Source organism: Tasmannia lanceolata, unplaced genomic scaffold (assembly GCF_043159265.1).
Source record: "Tasmannia lanceolata isolate RefF3 unplaced genomic scaffold, GAP_Taslan_0.1 ptg000037l, whole genome shotgun sequence".
Lineage (NCBI taxonomy): Eukaryota > Viridiplantae > Streptophyta > Magnoliopsida > Canellales > Winteraceae > Tasmannia > Tasmannia lanceolata.
In genome coordinates, this window is record NW_027518714.1 from 54,733,210 (window position 1) to 54,753,565 (window position 20,356).

The 20,356-nt window shown below is 37.7% G+C and overlaps 1 protein-coding gene across 1 annotated transcript; it reads left to right on the plus strand.

Annotated features, from left to right (window-relative positions):
* The first annotated feature begins 802 nt into the window (after positions 1-802).
* On the plus strand, positions 803-19,485 carry LOC143862491 (ubiquitin thioesterase otubain-like protein). The gene is made up of 9 exons (XM_077373546.1): positions 803-1,095; positions 15,023-15,088; positions 15,218-15,301; positions 15,412-15,534; positions 18,043-18,095; positions 18,259-18,308; positions 18,474-18,574; positions 18,738-19,017; positions 19,129-19,485. Exons 1-8 carry the CDS (start codon positions 910-912, stop codon positions 19,002-19,004), a joined length of 930 nt encoding a protein of 309 aa, XP_077229661.1. The 5' UTR covers positions 803-909; the 3' UTR covers positions 19,005-19,017; positions 19,129-19,485.
* The last annotated feature ends 871 nt before the right edge of the window (positions 19,486-20,356 follow it).

The following is a 20,356-nucleotide window of genomic DNA, read 5'->3' on the forward strand; positions in this document are numbered from 1 at the left end:
CCTAAGGAGTCGGTTTTCATGAGTTTCCTACTCGAAGTCGGTTTTTATTTATATAACTGAGCTTTTAGGAAGATCGCCGCGCGAAGTTTAGACTTCCTTCTAGGGCACTTTCATATTTGCTTGGAATTACTGTCGATGGAGATTCGGCGGAATGACTTCCTCACCCTCATTCTGTATGTGGCAAGTTTGGCCTCCACAAGGTCAGGGTGGACACCCACGCGCCATGTGCGTATTGGAGTATGGATTTTACCCCTAACACCTTCCATACTACAATTTCATCCCAACTGTGACATCTGTGACACTTGCATCTTGGCCATTCCTCCCTTCATAGTTTTAAAATTAGTAGTTCTATATCTTTTGAGTCTCCCTTCATATTGCAAGACCAAGTCCCCTGTTCGTTTAAGATTATCATGTGAGTGCTAAACTGATTGTGGAACTCAAATTTTTTGAGTCCAACCGTGTTCGTTTTAGATCATGACAACCAATTGTGAGTGCTGAACTGATTATTGGACTCAAATTTAAACGTAATTTTGCTTCCAATAATAGGTTCGGCACTCACAATCCGTTGTCATAATCTCAAATCGGTTTGGCACTAACAATCCTGTTTGTTTGGGATTATGACAACCGATTGTCATCCCCCAAACCGATTATTGATTTGGGGGGTGACAATCGGTTACCACAATCTAAAACGAACAGAAATCAACCAATTGTATTTCGTAGTTATGATTAGAGGATATTATTGGGAGAAATTCGAGGATTTATCAAAGAGCAAATGCACTGTATATAAATAGAGTGAGATCTTCATTTCAGATCCAAAGACTAAACAAGAGAGCGATCGAGTGAGTGATAAGAGAGCGAGAGAGAGAGAGAGAGAGAGAGAGATTTTGGAGTGTTTTTTCGAAGGACGATATGGAGACTCAGGACGCAACACTCTCCGACGAATCAACGACCGATGAAGGCGTTTCTCCAAGAACGATATTTACAGATCTCACAGTTGTTGATGATTGGTTGAATTTCAGAGATGATGATATCATGCAACAACAGTCTCTCATCCGAGAACAAGAATCTGAGAAAATGCCCTTTGTTGGCGATAAGGCAAGATCTAAACCCTAATCTGTTCTATTTTTTTTTTCTTTTTTGCATTTTCAGTCTCTGTAACCCCAAATTCTGATTTTTCCTTGTAAAAGAATGAGATTCTGTGCTGAATCTTGAAAAAAATGTAGTAGCGTTTGATTTTTCTTTCTTTTGTTGTGATCTTCCTAAATTCTGATTTCTCCATGTCTAAGAACGAGATTCTGTGCGAAATCTTGAAAAAAATGTAGCGGATTGTTTTGTCGTTATTACTGTAAATTTGATTTATGTTACACTGCTCAGATCTGGATATATGGAATGTTTCCGGTTTTTGAGCCTATGAATTTCTTTTGAAAATGCTTTTGAGGCTATGAATTTATGTTCTCTCTTTTTAATTTTTCCAGTTTCAGACTCTGTAACCCTAAATTCTGATTTCGCCATGTAAAAGAACGAGATTCTGAATCTTGAAAAATGTATCAGATTGTTTCGTTGTTATTACCGTAAATCCGATCTATGTTACACTGCTCAGATCTGGATATATGGAATGTTTCCGTTTTTGAGCCTATGAATTTTGATTTCTTTTTTCTTTTGATCGTGTGTTTTTTCTTTCTTTTGTTGTGATCTTCCTAAATTCTCATTTTTCCATGTCCAAGAACATGATTCTTTGCATAGTCTTGAAAATTGTAGCGGATTGTTTCATCGTTAATTCGTTATTACCGTAAATTCGATTTATGTTACACTGCTCAGATCTTGATATATGGGTTGTTTCTGTTGTTGAGCCTATGAATTTTGATTTCTTTTGCTTTTGATCGTTTGGTTTTTCTTTCTTTTGTTGTGATTTTTCTAAATTCTGATTTTTCCATGTCCAAGAACGAGATTATTTGCGGAATCTTGAAAATTGTAGCGGATTGTTTCTTCGTTATTTCTGTAAATTCGATTTATGTCACACTGCTCTGATCTGGATATATGGAGTGTTTCTGTTTTTGAGCCTACGAATTTTGAATTCTTTTTCTTTTCATCGTTTGATTTTTTGTGATCTTCTCATATGGTTGCATGCAACTGGTTGTTATTCTGGAATGCTGGTGCAAAGAAGCAGGATTCTTCCCCTGCATTGGGGAATCACGATTCCCCGGAACTTTATTCCGAATCGGGAGTCTCGACTCTTCCCCAAAAAGTGGGAATCGCGCTCCCCAAAATGGGAACCGTCCTTCTCCAACAATGGGAATCACGCTTTCCCAAGATGGGAATAATGCTTCCCCAAAATGGGAATGCGCGCGCTTCCCTGTTGCTTACCATCGTTTTTATTTTTTATTTTATGGGAATCACAAAAATGGGAGACACGCTTCCCCGTCGTGCTTCCCCGACGCTTCCCTTCGTGCTTCCCGGGCGCTTCCCCCGACGCTTCACGCTTCCCGCTCTGGCAACCTTGTGCTGGTGCACTTTCTCTTAATCTGTTTGTTTTTTTTTTCTTTTGGGAAACGGCAGAAATGAGGAACGGGTTGAGATTACAAAATCACAATCATCACTAAATTTTTTTTTTTGCCTTGTGAGTGTTGGAGGTATTTCTCTCTTTTTTTCTTTGTTTCTTTTGCGTGTATTTACACTTGAGTGCTTGAGAATGCAATATCTATAGTGTTCTGTTTACACTGGTGTTGTAATATGTTTTCTAGATTTGTACTGCAACACAATTATGAGCAATTTCATGGCATGCAAATGCAACATTTGATGCTCTGGAAGCTGATCTAACTCTTATTCATGTCCCAATGCTAAGGGTTTTCAAGTTACACTTCCATTACCGTAGTATAATCAGGTCAAAGATTTAGGAGGTGTTATGAAGTTTCAAGACCTGTTTTGGAGCTCCTACCACATTGGCTGCTGTTATGCTTTTTCTTAACACATTTTCTGGATCATTTCCTTACCAAGTTCCTTTCTCATTCTAGTGCGTGTTGGGTGAGATGTACTAATGTAGGCTTTAGAGCAACTTTAACATTCCCCTGTGACTAGCATGAGATTCCATTTAAGATGGTGCCAGTTTGATCTTTTGGTGATACCACACGTCACTTTATATTTGTCTATGGAAACAAGGACTTCTGGGGATGATAAGCTCATATGTTGTGATTATCAAACGTTGCTTGCTTGATGCGATAGGTATAGGTTTGATAACATTCTTGACGGTTGTGTCACACACATGCCCTTTTTTGGTGATGATTTGTGACCTGTTGTTGATACCATATTTACCTTTTGGTTGACCGTGAGTGTCTCTTCTGTAGTAGGTTGAATCTTGTTCCCTTGTCTACCCTTCATTGTTTATGAATGTAAATACTTTGTGCTTGGTGAATGCTGCTTTGGTGTGTAGTGTTGACCACCATGAGATATGTGGTGGATCGTTGTTTCTTGAGAAAGCAACTTTGACAAAGTGAAGTGTCTTACACCTTGATTGGATCACTTTATTGTGAAGTTCAACTTATTCAATATTTTAGAATCTGGTTAGAGCAAGGTGTGGCCTAGTATGTTATCTTCTAATCATCCATGCTGGCAATATCAATCGTTTGATTGTAATTTTGGAAACTTATTTTATAAATTATCAAGGTTGCCCCTTTGTGACCTGGTGGTCACGGGTTCGAGTCATAGAAACAACATCTCTGCAAAGCAGGTGTAAGGCTGTGTACATCTAGTCCTCCCAGACCCAGCAATGGCGGGAGCCTTGTGCACCAGGCGGCCTTTTTTTTTTATTTTTTTATAAATTATCTATATAGTCAATGTGTTACTACATAAATTATTTCATAATTGAAAAGTTCGTACATGTTTGAATGATTGTCGAGCTAAAATCACTTGCATGGGTCAGTTTTTTTAATCGCGGCGAGGTTGTGTAAGTCTAGTGCATGTTGGTGGGGCCATTAGTTAGAAGGAGATGTTGATTTGTTATCTCTTCCACTCCTATCTCAAAGGCAGTATTCAGATGGACCATGCATAGCGAGTGGACTCTTACCAAGTTCCTTTCTTTCTTGAAAAAGATGATGGAAGTTATTTATGTTTAAATAGAATTACAACAGATTACAAGAGGGGCAGAGATTGCCCCAACACTGAAGCATATCTATGAATGCCCTGCATAGTGAATGGGTTTAAAATATTATTGGCTTGTTTCTTAGTACGATAAAACAGAACATCCTTTTCCTCATACTGATCTAACACTCTGTCAGCCCAACACATAACCCTCTTGTCAGTTCAAGACTACAATGAAGCGCCCACAGAACGTCGTAAGCCAAATCATCTTCAACCGACGCTCTTAAGTCCAATTCAGCAACAAAGGACTCTCGTGAGAAGTGCATGCATCTCAGCTTCACTAAGGCTCTATGAAACTAATCAGACCAGAATTTTTTTTACCACTTCACCCTTACCACTTCTAACATTCTTCCAATACTCACTGAACCAGGATCACCCAAACAATTGCCATTGAAGTTTAATATAATGGTAGAAGTTTGAAGTGGTCTCTATCTAATAATTTTCTACTTCCATTTCTTATAGTGACTGTAATCCTCCAAATAACACCTTGCACTAGTACCGAAGATGAGATCAATAACTTAATATCAAGAAGACCATCCTTACTTGATAGAGATTATTCTCAAAGTTCTTTGATTTCTTTCATTCCAAAGGACTTGAGCTAAGGACTCGAGCTACTGCAAATAAGAGTAATGTTACCAACAACATGCCTCCCTTTCCTTATGTGCAAGTTCCTCCATTCCTTCAAGAGGAGACTAAAAGAAGTAGACATGATCCCCACCGCACACCAAATCACCCATAGTCTGAGCTTCAAATCTTCATTGAACAATGAATAAAAATGTGCTTGTAGGATTGCATACTCATCACATAAAATGCATTTGTCCACTAAATGCCTTCCCAATGTTACCGGGATCGCCCTCCCACCCTCTGAAACGCAATCTAGGTTTCCTCTCATCCGGCTCAAGTAGTTACACCAAATAAATAATAAATAAAGGGGGTCTCACTTTCAAATTTTGTTCTAGAAACCCCCATAAATATCTACTCCTTACTCAAGTTCCCAGTGAGAACCAACCTATATTTCATTGATTCATTTTTACTTTATATTTTATTTTCGGAATTACTTATTCATTATTCAATTACGACATAAATAAAATGTGAAATTGTTGAGTAGCCCACGTCCCCTCGAATGATGAATCCCCTTAAAGGAATACCTTGGAACTCATAAGGGATTTACTTGTCTATGTATCGTTCCATTCGATCTTTTAGGTCCCTACTTCACCTCGACGGTTATGCTATGATGTCCCTTGAAGCATATATGCGATGGATAGATTCCTGTAACCATGTCATATTTGTTTACTTGAACAGAAAATAGAATTTATTTCTAAGAGAAATGGAGTGGCTAATTCCAAGAAAGAAATTTTTTTTTTCACGAGGTATAGCTTGCAATTCCTATTTATATGTTACGGAAACGACCATGGATCAATTCCCCCTTTATCTGGAAGTATTGAATACACCCATAATTCTGAGCTTCATGTTCTTCTTCTTCCTCTCCCAGGAGACATGTCAGAGCCAGGGGCATCCCAATCGGATTAAATGGGATGACAGTTTCTCATTCTGAATCTGTAAACTCATAATTTCGATCAAATCACACATCGCAGTATACTAGGCTCCTAATTCCTTAAGGGGTTTATCTAAAAGATTCGCGATATAACTAGGAAGACGTTTAAAATACCACACATGAGTCACTGGACATTCCAGTTTGATGTATCCCATTTGATATCTTCGTATCCAAGAATCAACAAATTCGACTCCGCATTGTTCACAAAATTTCGGGTCTTCTTTTTCATCTCCGATCACTCGATAATTTCCACAAGCACAAATTCCACTTTTTATAGGTCCAGAAATTCTTTCACAAAACAATCCATCTTTTTCCGGTTTATTGGTTTTGTAATAAAAAGTATAGGGTTTTGTCACCTCTCCAACTATCTCTCCATTAGGTAGTATTTTGTTAGCCCAAGCACTTATTTGTTGAGGAGAAATTGATCCAATTCGAAGTTGTTGATGTTTATACCTGTCGATCATATTATAGAATATAAATTCTGATTCATTCCGATCAAGCTTCCTTCCTATGAATCTGGAAGTTCTTCTCAGATACAAGGAAATGATTCAGTTCCAGAGCCAAAGATCGTAGTTCTCGAACGAGTAATCGAAAAGATTCTGGAGCATCCTCGGGGTTAGGTATTGTTCCTCCAATGATCGTAGTACCAAGTACTTCCTGACGAGCTCTAATATGATCAGATTTATAAGTAAGCATCTCTTGTGAAATATGAGCAACACCAAATCCCTTTAGAGCCCAAACTTCCATTTCTCCTACTCGTTGTCCCCCTTGCCTGGCCCTTCCTCTAAGGGGTTGTTGTGTAACAAGTGCATAATGTCCACCGGAGCGTCCGTGGATTTTATCATCAACTTGATGAATTAATTTCAGGATATAGGACTTTCCTATTATAACAGGTTGTTCAAAAGGATCTCCTGTTCTTCCATCAAATATTCTCCTTTTCCCGGATACTCGGGTTCAAATACCCACGGATTTGCTGTTTGCTTACTGGCTTCATATAATTCAGGAAACACTAGTTTTCTCGAAGCCTCTTGCTCATATCTCTCATCGAAGGGTGCTATTCTATAATGTCTGTCCAGCAGGTCCCCCGCTAACCCGAGCGAGCATTCAAATATCTGTCCCACATTCATTCGCGAAGGTACTCCTAATGGGTTGAAGACCATATCTTGTCTAGGCAAATTTTTTGAAATGATACCTTTATTCCCATGTCTTCCAGCTACTTTATCACTACTTTGATTTCACGCTTCTGTGAAATATATACACGAATCATTTCTGGATTATAACTGGAACCCCCCCCTTTCTGGATCCATCTCACATCAATAACTCGACCCTTTCCGCCTATAGGTAATTTTAGACAAGTTTCCTTTGCAGTGGATACCTGAATTCCAAGTATGGCTCGTAATAATCTATCTTCCGGGGCATACGATGATTCTTTTGCTGTCTGAGGCGTTAATTTACCTACTAAAATATCACCTGTTTCTATCCAAGATCCCAACATCACAATTCCATTTCTGTCTAAATTGCGGAGTAAATGGGCTTCTAAATGCGGTATTTCATTAGTGATTCTTTCAGGGCCTTGACTTGTCACATGAGTCTGAATTTCATATTTCCGGATGTGAAAAGAAGTAAAAATATCTCCATATACCAGACGTTCACTAATGAGTACCGCGTCTTCAAAATTGCAGCCTTCCCATGGCATATAAGACACTAATATGTTTTTTCCCAAAGCGAGTTCACCACCAACTGTAGTCACACCCCAAAATGGGTCAAGGGAAAATGCCATTTTGGAGTTTTATCAACAATTTGCTTGTGTAGGTGGGGATCCGATATTTTTTGAGTCCTTATGTAAAGAATTACAAAGAAAATTTTTCAACAAAGATGTGAATTAGGAAGGATTGGTCAACAAAATATGAACCGGAGATTGAATCTTGATATACCTCAGAACAATCTATTTTTGTTACCACGAGATGTATTGGCTGCTGCGGATCATTTGATCGGAATGAAATTTGGAATGGGCACCCTTGACGATATGAATCACTTGAAAAATAAACGTATTCGTTCTGTAGCAGATCTGTTACAGGATCAATTCGGATTGGCTCTGGTTCGTTTAGAAAATGTGGTTCGAGGAACTATATGTGGAGCAATCAGGCATAAATTGATACCGACTCCTCATAATTTGGTAACTTCAACTCCATTAACAACTACTTATGAATCATTTTTCGGCCTACACCCTTTATCTCAAGTTTTGGATCGAACGAATCCGTTGACACAAATAGTTCATGGGCGAAAATCGAGTTATTTGGGTCCTGGAGGATTGACAGGACGAACTGCTAGTTTTCGGATACGAGATATCCATCCTAGTCACTATGGGCGTATTTGCCCAATTGACATGTCCGAAGGAATCAATGTTGGACTTATTGGATCTTTAGCTATTCATGCGAGGATTGGTTATTTGGGGTCTATAGAGAGTCCGTTTTATGAAATATCTCAGAGATCAAAAGAGGTACAGACGGTTTATTTATCACCAAATAGAGATGAATATTATATGGTAGCAGTAGGAAATTCTTTGGCGTTGAAGCAGGGTATTCAGGAAGAAAAGGTTGTTCCAGCTCGATACCGTCAAGAATTCTTAACTATTGACATGGGAACAGATTCATCTTCGAAGCATTTTTCCTTTCCAATATTTTTCTATTGGAGCTTCCCTCATTCCTTTTATCGAGCATAATGACGTGAATCAAGCTTTAATGAGTTCGAATATGCAGCGTCAAGCAGTTCCGCTTTCTCGGTCCGAGAAGTGCATTGTTGGAATTGGGTTGGAACGCCAAGCGGCTCTAGATTTGGAAGTCCTTAACTTATATATCCTTAACTTCATATGTTTATTCATTCAATCCACAACCAAAGATGAAACGGAAGTCCTTCCGTTGGAATCCATCTAACTTCAGTGGGATGGGGAATAATATATATATGGATAGTCCATATATAAGTCGTGAATATCTAATATCACATATACATATGTTCTTCCATAACGTAAACCATTCGTATCTTATATTGAATTGGATTGTAGAATCATTCTTCGAAACATACACAGGGATTGAATTATAGCCATTACGTATACCCAGCTCAACCTCCCTAACCTACCTTTTTCTGAATCTTATTTGTTTGTAAACTTTTCTCTTCGTTTTCTTTATCATTATTGCGCATTGATATAAACGGATGGATTCATCAGCCCGAACCATTCCATATCCATATCAAGATTTGATTGATCCAATTGCAGACAATTTTTGTCAGCCGTTTGAATTGATAGAACATAGTTTTTTTTTGTTTAGGCACACGTCTGAAACAGATAACATAACAATTCTTTCTTATTCAAATTATGAATCCTAATACCGTAATCGTAATCGACTGATATAAATAGAATATCAATTGGAGAGGTATGACGTAAATGGACCAAACAGGAATCTTAGGAAAAAAGATCTTTTTGATCTTTCCTTTTTTTTTTAATTCCCTAATATCGTACATCTTTATTGACCCTACTCTAAATCGTATCTACCATATTTGTAGATATCCATCATGTTCCCCAAGTAGATTATCTTGAGCCACCCATGAGTTGGGATAGTCTTGTTTTTTTATTTTTTGAAAAAAAAAAAAACTATTTTGGAAGCTAGTCAATGATAACCCTCCATGGATTCACTTATATAAGCCGCGGCTAAAGTCGCAAAAATAAGAGCCTGAATCCCGCTTGTGAATAATCCAAGAAACATGACAAGTATAGGAACCACTAAAGGTACTAAAGAAACAAGAACAACAACTACTAATTCATCAGCCAATATATTCCCGAAAAGTCGAAAACTAAGTGATAAAGGTTTTGTGAAATCTTCTAGGATGTTAATTGGTAAAAGTATTGGAGTTGGTTGAATGTGTTTACCGCATAGAAATATGCCACTGACGTGGGTAAAGCTAAAGCAACAGTAGTATTTATATCATTCGTGGGTGCAGCTAACTCCCCATGAGGTAACTGTATGATTTTCCGAGGTAAAAGAGCACCTGACCAGTTAGAAACAAAAATAAATAGGAACATAGTTCCAATAAAAGGAACCCAAGGACCATAATCTTCTCCAATCTGAGTTTTGCTCAAGTCTCGAATGAATTCAAGTACATATTCGAAGAAATTCTGACTGTTAGTTGGAATGGTTTGTGGGTTCCGAACAGCTATAGTGGCTGAACCTAATAAGATAGCAATTACGACCCAAGAAGTGGTAGGTACTTGGGCATGGACTTCGAAACCACCTATTTGCCAATAGAAATGTTGGCCTACTTCCACACTGGATAGATCGTATAACCCTTTGAGTGTGTTGATGGAACATGGCAGAACATTCATATTGCCCTCTGACAGAAATACAACTTAAAAAAGAATTATTTTGATTCAACCCTCTCTTTCTCGACTCGACTACTTTAAATCATATATTTAGGATACCAAGTAATCGCATAATATCCCAGTGATTTTGATCTCTTTTTTGAGATTCAGAAATAGTAACCGATTAAATCAATCTATGGGGTTCAAAAAGTCATTGGCTTATCTTATTATTAATCAACAATTTCTTATATAGCTAGAACGACCCTCACAAATTGTGGATACTAATTTGTTAAGAATCAATCGGATTGACGCTATAGCGTCATCGTTGGCTGGAATAGAAATATCTGCGAGATCCGGGTTACAATTTGTATCGATTAAGCAAATCGTCGGAATCCCTAAAAGTGAGACATTCTCGAAGAGCCGTATATTCTTCTTGCTGATCAACTATGATTACAATATCGGGTAAGCCCGTCATATATTTGATCCCACCCAAATATGTTTGCAGGTGAGATAATTGTCTCTTCAACATTGCTGCATCTCTTTTCGGTAGACGGTTGAGTTTCCCCACCTTTTGTTCCGCTTTCAAATCCCTAAACTTATGAAGTCTCGTTTCTGTAGTGGACCAATTCGTTGACATACCAACGAGCCATTTTTTATTAACATAATGACACCGAGCCTTTATTGCAGCTGATGCTACTGAATCAGCTGCTTTATTTTTGGTACCAACTATTAAGAAGTGTTTTCCTCTACTTGCTGCATCAAAAACTAAATCACAGGCTTCTGACAAAAAACGAGCAGTTCTAGTAAGATTTGTAATATGAATATCTTTACGCTTTGCAGAGATGTAAGGTGCCATTCTAGGATTCCATTTCCTAGTACCATGACCAAAATGAACTCCTGCTTCCATCATCTCTTCTAAATTAATGTTCCAATATCTTCTTGTCATTTTTCCCCACACTTTCTCTTTTTTTTTTTTTTTAAGAGACAAGGTACCCTGAAATAAATAATTGTTCCGACGGAACCTTCTTCCGGAGATTGACCCTTGATACATGGTCCAAGTGATTAATTCCTTTCTATTCGTTATTATCTTTATTACCCAATAAAAAGACCAGACCATACCATATAATTAAAGTTAAAAGAAAAGAATCAATTTGCTCTTAGGAATCATGAAATCCCGTAAATTATTGTTCTGGTGTATTATGGAAATTATTTGGGATGTAAGAACCAAATAATTCTCTGTGGTGGAACAAAATATCTCTAATTTCCCCCTCAAATAGATTCTTCTTTTTGATTTCCAAAGGAATGTTGTTGTCTTGCCTTGAACGGTGCACTAATCCCTTGAATTCGGTACCAACCGGTATCATCCCCCCAGAACAACGTTCTCTTTCAGGCCTTTCAACCAATCAATACGACCTCGTAGAGCGGCTTTTGCTAAAACTCGAGCAGTTTCTTGAAAACTTCTTCGGATATGAAACTTTGAGTAGCCGCGGCTTATATAGGTGAATCCATGGAGGGTCATCATTAACTAGCTAACAAGACTATCCCAACTCATGGGTGGCTCAAGATAATCTACTTGGGGAACATGATGGATATCTACAAATATGGTAGATACGATTTAGAGTAGGGTCAATAAAGATGTACGATATTAGGGAATTAAAAAAAAAGGAAAGCGATCGAAAAGATCTTTTTTCCTAAGATTCCCGTTTGGTCCATTTACGTCATACCTCTCCAATTGATATTCTATTTATATCAGTCAATTACGATTACGGTATTACGATTCATAATTTGAATAAGAAAGAATTGTTATGTTATCTGTTTCCGACGTGTGCCTAAACAAAAAAAACTATGTTCTATCAATTCAACGGTTGACAAAAATTGTCTGCAATTGGATCATTTTTTAAAAAATGATTCGCAGAGAGGAGAGAGATTTCTACCCATTTGTTAATAAAATGAGTAGAATATGATTCGCTTGAAGTACGTAAGAGGGGTGAGTTATACTTATTAAGTACATGTAGATATAGGCATCTAGCTATTCGCATATCCCATTATCCCAGTTCCACTTGGGGCAACATGGGTCGTGCTATAGCATAATTTCTGTTTTAGATTCAATATATTCAATGAAAGGTTGAATCACGATGATTCTCTATAGGAATATAAGATACCTGACTAGGTAAGGTATGCATGTAACAATTTTTACCCCGGGGTTTACATATACACATAATTGTTGTTATAATTGCATAATTGAAATTGAAAAGGATTCATTATTGAAAAGAGTTGATAATTGATACTGATTAGCATTAGGCGTGTATCAATTTTATTTTCTTATGCCATTCCATTAAGGAAACAAGATTGGAGATCCAAACTCAAAAACCGTTCATGAATTCACAATAGTTAATGGTTCCAATTGGCCCTGAATTTTTGATTTTGTGACTGGAAATCTATTTTTTCTCTTTCATTTCAATATAAAAGAGAAGGAAATTTTTTAGGTGTTGTGTTTTGAAATACTATAGAATCAATCGAAGAGAACAACTGGATCCAATAAAAAAAAAGAATATTTTGATCTATCTCTATTTTGTATCGTTTTGGCGGCATGGCCGAGCGGTAAGGCAGGGGACTGCAAATCCTTTCTCCCCAGTTCAAATCCGGGTGTCGCCTGATCAACAAAAGACTCGGAATCCCTTATCCTGGTAATAGAACTTGAAAAATTCTTGCCCAACGGAAGCAGAGGCAAAGGGCTAGGACTGTCGATACTAGATTTTCAGAATCCCGGGGTTCTATAAAAAACTTTTGATTCGTTCTTAAAAAATTCGGGTGTGGTCCAAACCGGTACCAATATGAATAAAGAAACCCTCGCTTATTACTGATTACTGATAGGTTCGGGTCATTGATTTAATTTATCAATAGAATCAAATCAATAGTCAAATTCAATTGTGAGATTCATAACTACAAAAGTCAGGGATCAAAATCCAGGGTCACCGACCCGAAACATGGGTCGTTTGCGACCCGGATCGCCAAAACTGGCGACCCGGGCAACCCACGTGAAATGGAGAGATGCATAAAGAGAGGGAAAACTTCTGTGGACTAGGAAAAGAGAGCTGCACAATAGTTTATTAGTTTGTTCATCTTTTTATTTATTTTTATTTCAATAGTGGGTAGTTATTTTCTGTTTGCTTTCATTTAAAAAAATAAAGATTGAGAATGCAATATATGTTGGTACATAATTTATTGATATTTGGAAATCTTCAAATTTATATATTATGAATTGGATCGGAACTGGACTTTACATTTTGAATATATATGAATGGCATACACGAGGCTTTTGGTTTTGTTTATTAAATGAATGTAGTATGAAGTATGAACCATAGAATGATATTCTTTTACAATATCTGAAATTATATATGTAGAGTACTAGAGCGACCCAGATTTGTGCCCCAAATCGACACGCGTGCCGAAATAGAGAACCGATTTAGCCCACCCTCATCGTACCACGTACTGGACTACCATCGTACCCGTTCCCGTACCGCGTTCCGGAACGAACCGCGTTCCAAGCAGCCTTCCTTCAAAGCAAGTCATGACTGTTGATTCTCTCGATGGCTGTGCAATCTAGAAAAGTGCTTGTACCTTAGGAGGCAACAATGAACTCCTAATGATACTCGAGAAAGTCCAATTGCCTCTCTTTGACACGAGATACCTGCAAATAAGACATAATTGTAAAGGAGTATTGGGGATTAAAAGGCCAGACCCTCCTATCCTTGATCGAACATGAAATATCTCTAAACTATTAATTCTAGGTATCTCTCAAACTCATCGTCCATAAGGTTCTCACGCACTACCCACTGCCAAACCACTATCAAGAGTCAAAACAATTAGTTACCCTGACCTCATGTTTCCTAATTTTGACAAGCATGGCACAAAGGAACACTACCCCATCTGAGATCCTGCACACTCCTACTTGACTAACACCACGAAACACCCTACTATCGAGCCCTTTTCTCTATATAAATCCTTACAATCACCTCAGTCAAAGGTCTTGGGACTCACTTTTTTGTTAGTATATAAACAAAAGCTTCATTTAAAGTGGAAAGAAAGGTAGAATTGGAATGAGTGTGTAATGGCAATTCGGTAAACTTTACATGGGGTTTAAAGTTTGTGGAAATTCCTTTTCATGGCGATATCTCTGGCTAGGTGTGATGACTAGAGATCTGGAGTGATTCCAGGTTACTTCTTGTTGATTTTTTCTCAACTTTTTTCTCCTTTAAATCCCAGTTCTTGAAACCCATTCCTATACCAGCCCTGATATGAAATTCCCTACAACCTGAACCTGTAACCTTTGCTGAAACAACCACTTCCCTCTCCGACCTTGCCGACCAAGCTCCCTACCCTTTTCACCCTTGCACCTCTCCTTGAATTCAAACCCAAACCTGCCAAACCCCTTGAGATCCCCAGATATGATCTGTGATCATCCTAGATCATAAAACCGGACATTTAAACCTTAAACCGTAACCTGCAACCACATCGACCCCCTCTTCTTTCAATTCTACAGGCATCTGCTCTAAACCCTAGCCCTTTTCTTATTATTATTGATCCGATACAGGTACAAGAACTTGTTCATATCTTTACCAAACTCCTAAATACGCGTCTGAACCATTAGTCAAACCTGTAAACTTCAAACCCATACCTAAAACAGTCCCCTCTTTTGGTCAGTTGCAGACTTTAAAGAACTGTTTGGTTTGTCCCATCTATAAGTTATAACCCCTATCTTCTACACCACTTTTCCACCCTGTTAAGACCTTCGACTTACCTAAAACATCTGCAGCCCATTATAGGACACCTGGTTACTGGTAACCCATTTGTCCCTGTGGAAGTGCTCTACACTGGTTACCGGTTGTATATCGTAACTACATTATTTGAGATTAGAATTAATCTAAATATTTTATATATTTTACATGCACATTAGAGTAAGAAGTTTCTTGGTACTGCAGGAGCCTGTTTCTGCATTAGCAGACGAGTATCAATCGGGCAGCCCTGTCTTGCAGGAAAAAGTCAAGGTTTGTTAAGCTATTACTGCACCGGTGCTACTTCTCAGTTTTTGTTATTGTATTCTTTGTTTTAATTTAAACTATTCTCTTACGACCATAATTTGTTTGGAGCTCATAATTAGTTTTTCCAATATGCAGATGCTCATTGAACAATATGCTGCGATCAGGCGAACACGTGGAGATGGAAATTGTTTTTTTCGAAGTTTTATGTTAGCATACCTGGTATTGTCTTAATGTGTAAATCTTGAATGCTCTTCTACTCTTTCCTATTTGGATTTGTACGTGAATAGAGTGCCATAGCAGCTAATAAGCAAATGAGATTACGGAATTAGGAGCATATTCTGGAATCACAAGACAAAGTGGAGGTTGATCGTGTTAAAGCAAGTGTTGAACAATGCAAGAAGACACTGCAGAGTTTGGGATATGCAGACTTTACATTTGAAGATTTCTTTGCGGTCAGTCTATCATTTGGATTCTTTTATCCCTGTCTAATTGTACCTTTCTTTTACCATACAAGCTCTTCCTTGAATGATTAATCACCTTGTTTACAATGGAACCTTTGTCTAATGTTTTAAGAAATGAACCTAGATGGTTTTTCAGAAAACAAGGGATATAATTCATTCTACTAATTCACAGCAGGTCATGACAATGATGAGAGTTGTGGGGCTGATGCAAATATCTGATCTCCTATTTATTTATTTTTTGAGAGGTTTTTTTTTATTACTTCTTGTTTTGTGTATTTTGTTACGACTTACGACCAACTATCTGATCTCCTATTATCCTTTTGTAGTTATGCGAGTTTTTTCTTTTTATTTACTGATGTGGACATTTCCTTATTAATAACACACTTGTCAAGAATGGAACCCTGATCTACTTCTTGTTTAAAAATTTAAGACATTTCCTTATTTACTGATGTGGACATTTCCTCATTTCATTTTTTTTCCTTTCTCTCATATACAAATGGATCAAAGTTATCTAAACAATCCAAAACTAGGCATGGCAATGATTAGACCTTTTAGCTTGCAAGACCACCCAGCAAAAAGACTTTCATGTATCAAATAACCAAAAGTCAGTTCCTTCTTATCTGATCATTGATATTCCTTGTGCTCCAGCGGCCTAGCATTGTTTGGCTGATGAGAACGTTCAGCCTCATTACAGATTCTACCACCCAAGGTGCCACAGTTGTTCCTCCCTTGTTGGAATCTACTCTTGCTCCCACATTAGCTACTGTCATCACATTTCCATCAATTTCACCCTATCGTGTTTGTATTGTTTTCGATTTTCGTTTCCTGACTGTGGCTATTGTTGAAAAGAACCCAATCTTTTATCAACACCATCAAAGTACAAAATTTTTTCTATTATTTTATTTGTGTAAACAAATATTTCAAAAGTTCCTATCGTATAAAGTGTTCCTTATTTTCTGAAACTTATCTTACTAGTTACTGCCGTAAAGTTTTCTAAATTGACTGACGCATAGGTCTGAACATGGCACAATTGCACTCGCAAGTACCGGAAACTTCCTAGTTGGATGGGAAGCTCGCTTCCCCAGAACTTGCTTTGGAAGCTTAGTTCTTCTCGCTTCCCAAATTTAGGGGAAGCACACTTCCTACGCTTTCCCTCCTAATTAAGAGTACACTTTCTATTTAGATGATTATTTCTTTCTAAAAGAATATTTTCTCCTTTTGATATTGCTGAAGCCTGAAGAATATCATTTAAAAAAAAGTGCATTTAAAATTGAAAACTCATCTTAAGTTTCAAACGGAAATTATGTGGAAGTTTTCCAAAAACTTAACATTAGATAAATATGAATAAAACATGGAAACTGTAGTAACTTTGATCAGTAATGAAGTCTTCTTTTCTAGTTGTAATCCTTACCTATAGTAACCCTTCCTCCCTAACCTACTACAAGTCTACTTTTTTGCACATCTTGTTTGCTTCCAACGAGACTTATATATGCTTCATGCTGACTTTCAATGACGCTTCCCACACAGCTTCTCTTTATTTTTTTTAAACTTTTCGCTTTCCGCTTTTTCACTTTTCCAAACCCCTTCTTCCCGCATCGCTTCTCGCACCCGCTTCTCACTATGGAAACTATGCGCAAGACTTCAATTTTGAATATGGTCTACTTTGCACTTCGACTATGGCTATATTCAGAAGATAGGTTATCAGGAGCTATAATGCATAAGAACTGAGCAAAGCTCTCAAAGTCTTGAACTATCAAATGAGTTTCTTTGCATTCGACCGATATCACTGACTGCATTTCCTATTGAGTGCCTTCCCTAAGTGCTCCAATGTGTTATAACTAGTAGGACTCCATGAATTGTGCATGCATGCAAAATAGCAGTACCACTTAAGGGCATGGATGCATAGGGTAATTAACAAGTGTTTTTTCTTTTTGTTTCTATTTTTTCTTAATAAATGTCTCTTACTGTTCCAAAAAATAAAATAAAAAATATCTTACTATTCCAAAAAAATAAAAAAAATAAATCCCCAATTGTGGTTGCTCATACAGAACCTTCACCCAAATTCATGCCTCTGCTAACAGAATCAACTACTAATGCATGCTCCGAGATCAAATGAGTTTCTTTGCATTCGACCGATATCACTGACTGCATTTCCTATTGAGTGCCTTCCCTGAGTGCTCCAATGTGTTATAACTTGTTCGACCCCGGAATTCACCCTATGCATCCATGCCCTTAAGTGGTACTGCTATTTTGCATGCATGCACAATTCATGGAGTCCTACTAGTTAACTTCATCCTAAAGTGCTTTTAAAAGAAAATTTTGCTACTTGTCAATTTAGATTGCACAATCTGTCTCAATTTGCATTTGATATTGTTTAAATTCCACTGATGGTAATGCTTGTGATCAGTTCTGCCTGGCTCAAATGGGTTTAGTCTTGAAATCATTTAACTTTTTTACCCTAAAGTTTTGTTTTCTGATCCTTATGATCATAATTTTCAGGAATTCCATGAGCAGCTGGAAAGTGTTTTTCAAGGAGAAGAAAGTCCCATAAGGTGATGCCATCAGCCCGATTCTTGCTTTTGTGAATCAAGAAAAAGAATGAACGGAATTTGGTCATATAGAATGTGGAAAATCTTTATTATTTCTACTTTATTTCAATTGAATTGGAAGATTTCGCTCATCAAGGGGGAACCAATACAATTTTTCTGCTTTCAGCCATGATGAGCTTCTGAGGAGGAGCCGAGATAAGCTGATTTCCGACTGTGGTGAGAAACAATGGACACATTCACTAATTAAATGCATCTTATGGCTTTGCCATTTGTCATAAAATAGTTTGTTGCTTTCTAACTATGATGAGAGACATTAAACTGTTAAGGAATCAAATGTATCTTGTACCTTTGCTGTTTATCCTAATATAGTTTGTTGTCCAGTCGTAATGTTCTTCAGATTTGTCACCTCGGGAGAGATACGCAAGCGGTCCGAGTTTTTTGAACCATTTATTCTGGGTTTAACCAATGGAACAGTGGATCAGGTGCATTTAATGCTCTTCTTTCATTTGTACCATGTTTGATTTGTTTCTTTAGATTGTCTTGGCAATGCATCTCAACTTTGACAGTCCGATTTAATGTCTTTTCAAAATCTCTCCTCTTGCTTGAATGGTGATGATTATTTATCTAACGATGGTTTTGACACAGTTCTGTAAGTCTTCAGTGGAGCCCATGGGGGAAGAGAGCGACCATGTTCACATCACTGCACTATCTGATGCATTAGGTGTGCCAATCCGCGTGGTGTACCTTGACCGAAGCTCATGTGACAGTAGTGGTAATGTCAATATAAATCATCACGATTTCCTCCCCGCCACCAGTGATCCTCAGAACGCTACTACTGGTTTAAGCACTGGAGCACCCTTCATCACCTTGCTGTACCGACCGGGCCACTATGACGTCCTTTACCCCAAGTGACTCAACTTTCCAGGTTAGGTATTGTAATTTTGAGTCTCCAGATGGATTACGTTGAATTATAATGACTGGGTTCATACTGAATTGGGTTCTCTGTGTTTCTCTGTTCTATGTCTATATGTATCAGAAGCATGCAAGTGGTGTCGCCAAAGTTCAAGGGGCATTGAAAGGATGGAGGTAAGTACTTCCTCTGTCTTGTTTGCCATACAAGATGTGGTTCTAAATGTGGATGTGCTTCTAAAACTGTTTGGAAACTATACATAGGGATTAATGAACAGAAATGATACTTTTTTGCTCAAATACATGATTGCAAACACTATATAGTGCATAAATTTCACTATATCCCAGGAAGCGCCAATATACGTCTGCCAAATAGAGCACTTTGAGGGAGTCTTTGTATTCTGGGTGCTCTTTGCTCACTGATGTGAACTTATAATCCTTCTTTTAATCAAATTTCCCTTTCATCAGGAAAGTGATTGATCCCCATTTCTGAGCTATAGACATTTTCCTCCGGCCCATCTGGCACCCAAATTATTTCTCTTCATAAGGCAAGGTATTTGAGTTGACGGCCTTTAGAATGCCTCTTTTTTGTATGATACATCATAAAAGTAGTAAAAATGAGGGCTCAATTTTGATGGAATAGTAAATGGTTGGGCACATTCTACAGGCAACAGTCTGTCGAGAGACACTTGAATAGTTTGGGACTTGAGCACTCTAAAATCTACATGGTTTGACAATAGAAGGTGCCTTCCCAATAGTGGAAGGTGAGTTAACCGATTTTGTGGAATATTTGGTTCCTCAGTAGAAAAGAAAGAGAAGGGCAAGGAGAGGGAGAGATTTGAGAGGGTCTGAGCCAAGGGGTAGTGCATGATGATGAAAAGGTACTTCCAAACACAAATTTTCCATGTTTTTCTGCTCCCTCACACTCAAATCTCTCCCTCTACTGCCTCCCTGACCCTCTCTCAGGACTCGATATTCCATGAAACAAATTTCATTTTTGTCAAGTGTACCACCCTTAAGGCTCCTTTCATATGTAAAATGGGAGTAGAACAAATTTTACGCCCATTTCTTCACTTAAAATGGGCGTAAAAGTTGTTTTACATCCAATTTACTTGGAAAGAAAAATAGCCAAAGGGAAAAAAATTATTCTTCAAAAAATCTGTAAATGCAACGTGTACATGATCAAAACCGTGACCAACCAACCAAATACTGTCGTTAAGAAGACAAAAAAAAAAAAAAAACTCTTGGACTTGTATAAGAGATGGGACCATAGTTTAAAAAAGTTCTGAGTTAATGAAAAATTCTTGAAAAAATCCTGAAATTTTGTTGTCCCATTTTAAACTTAACAAAACTCG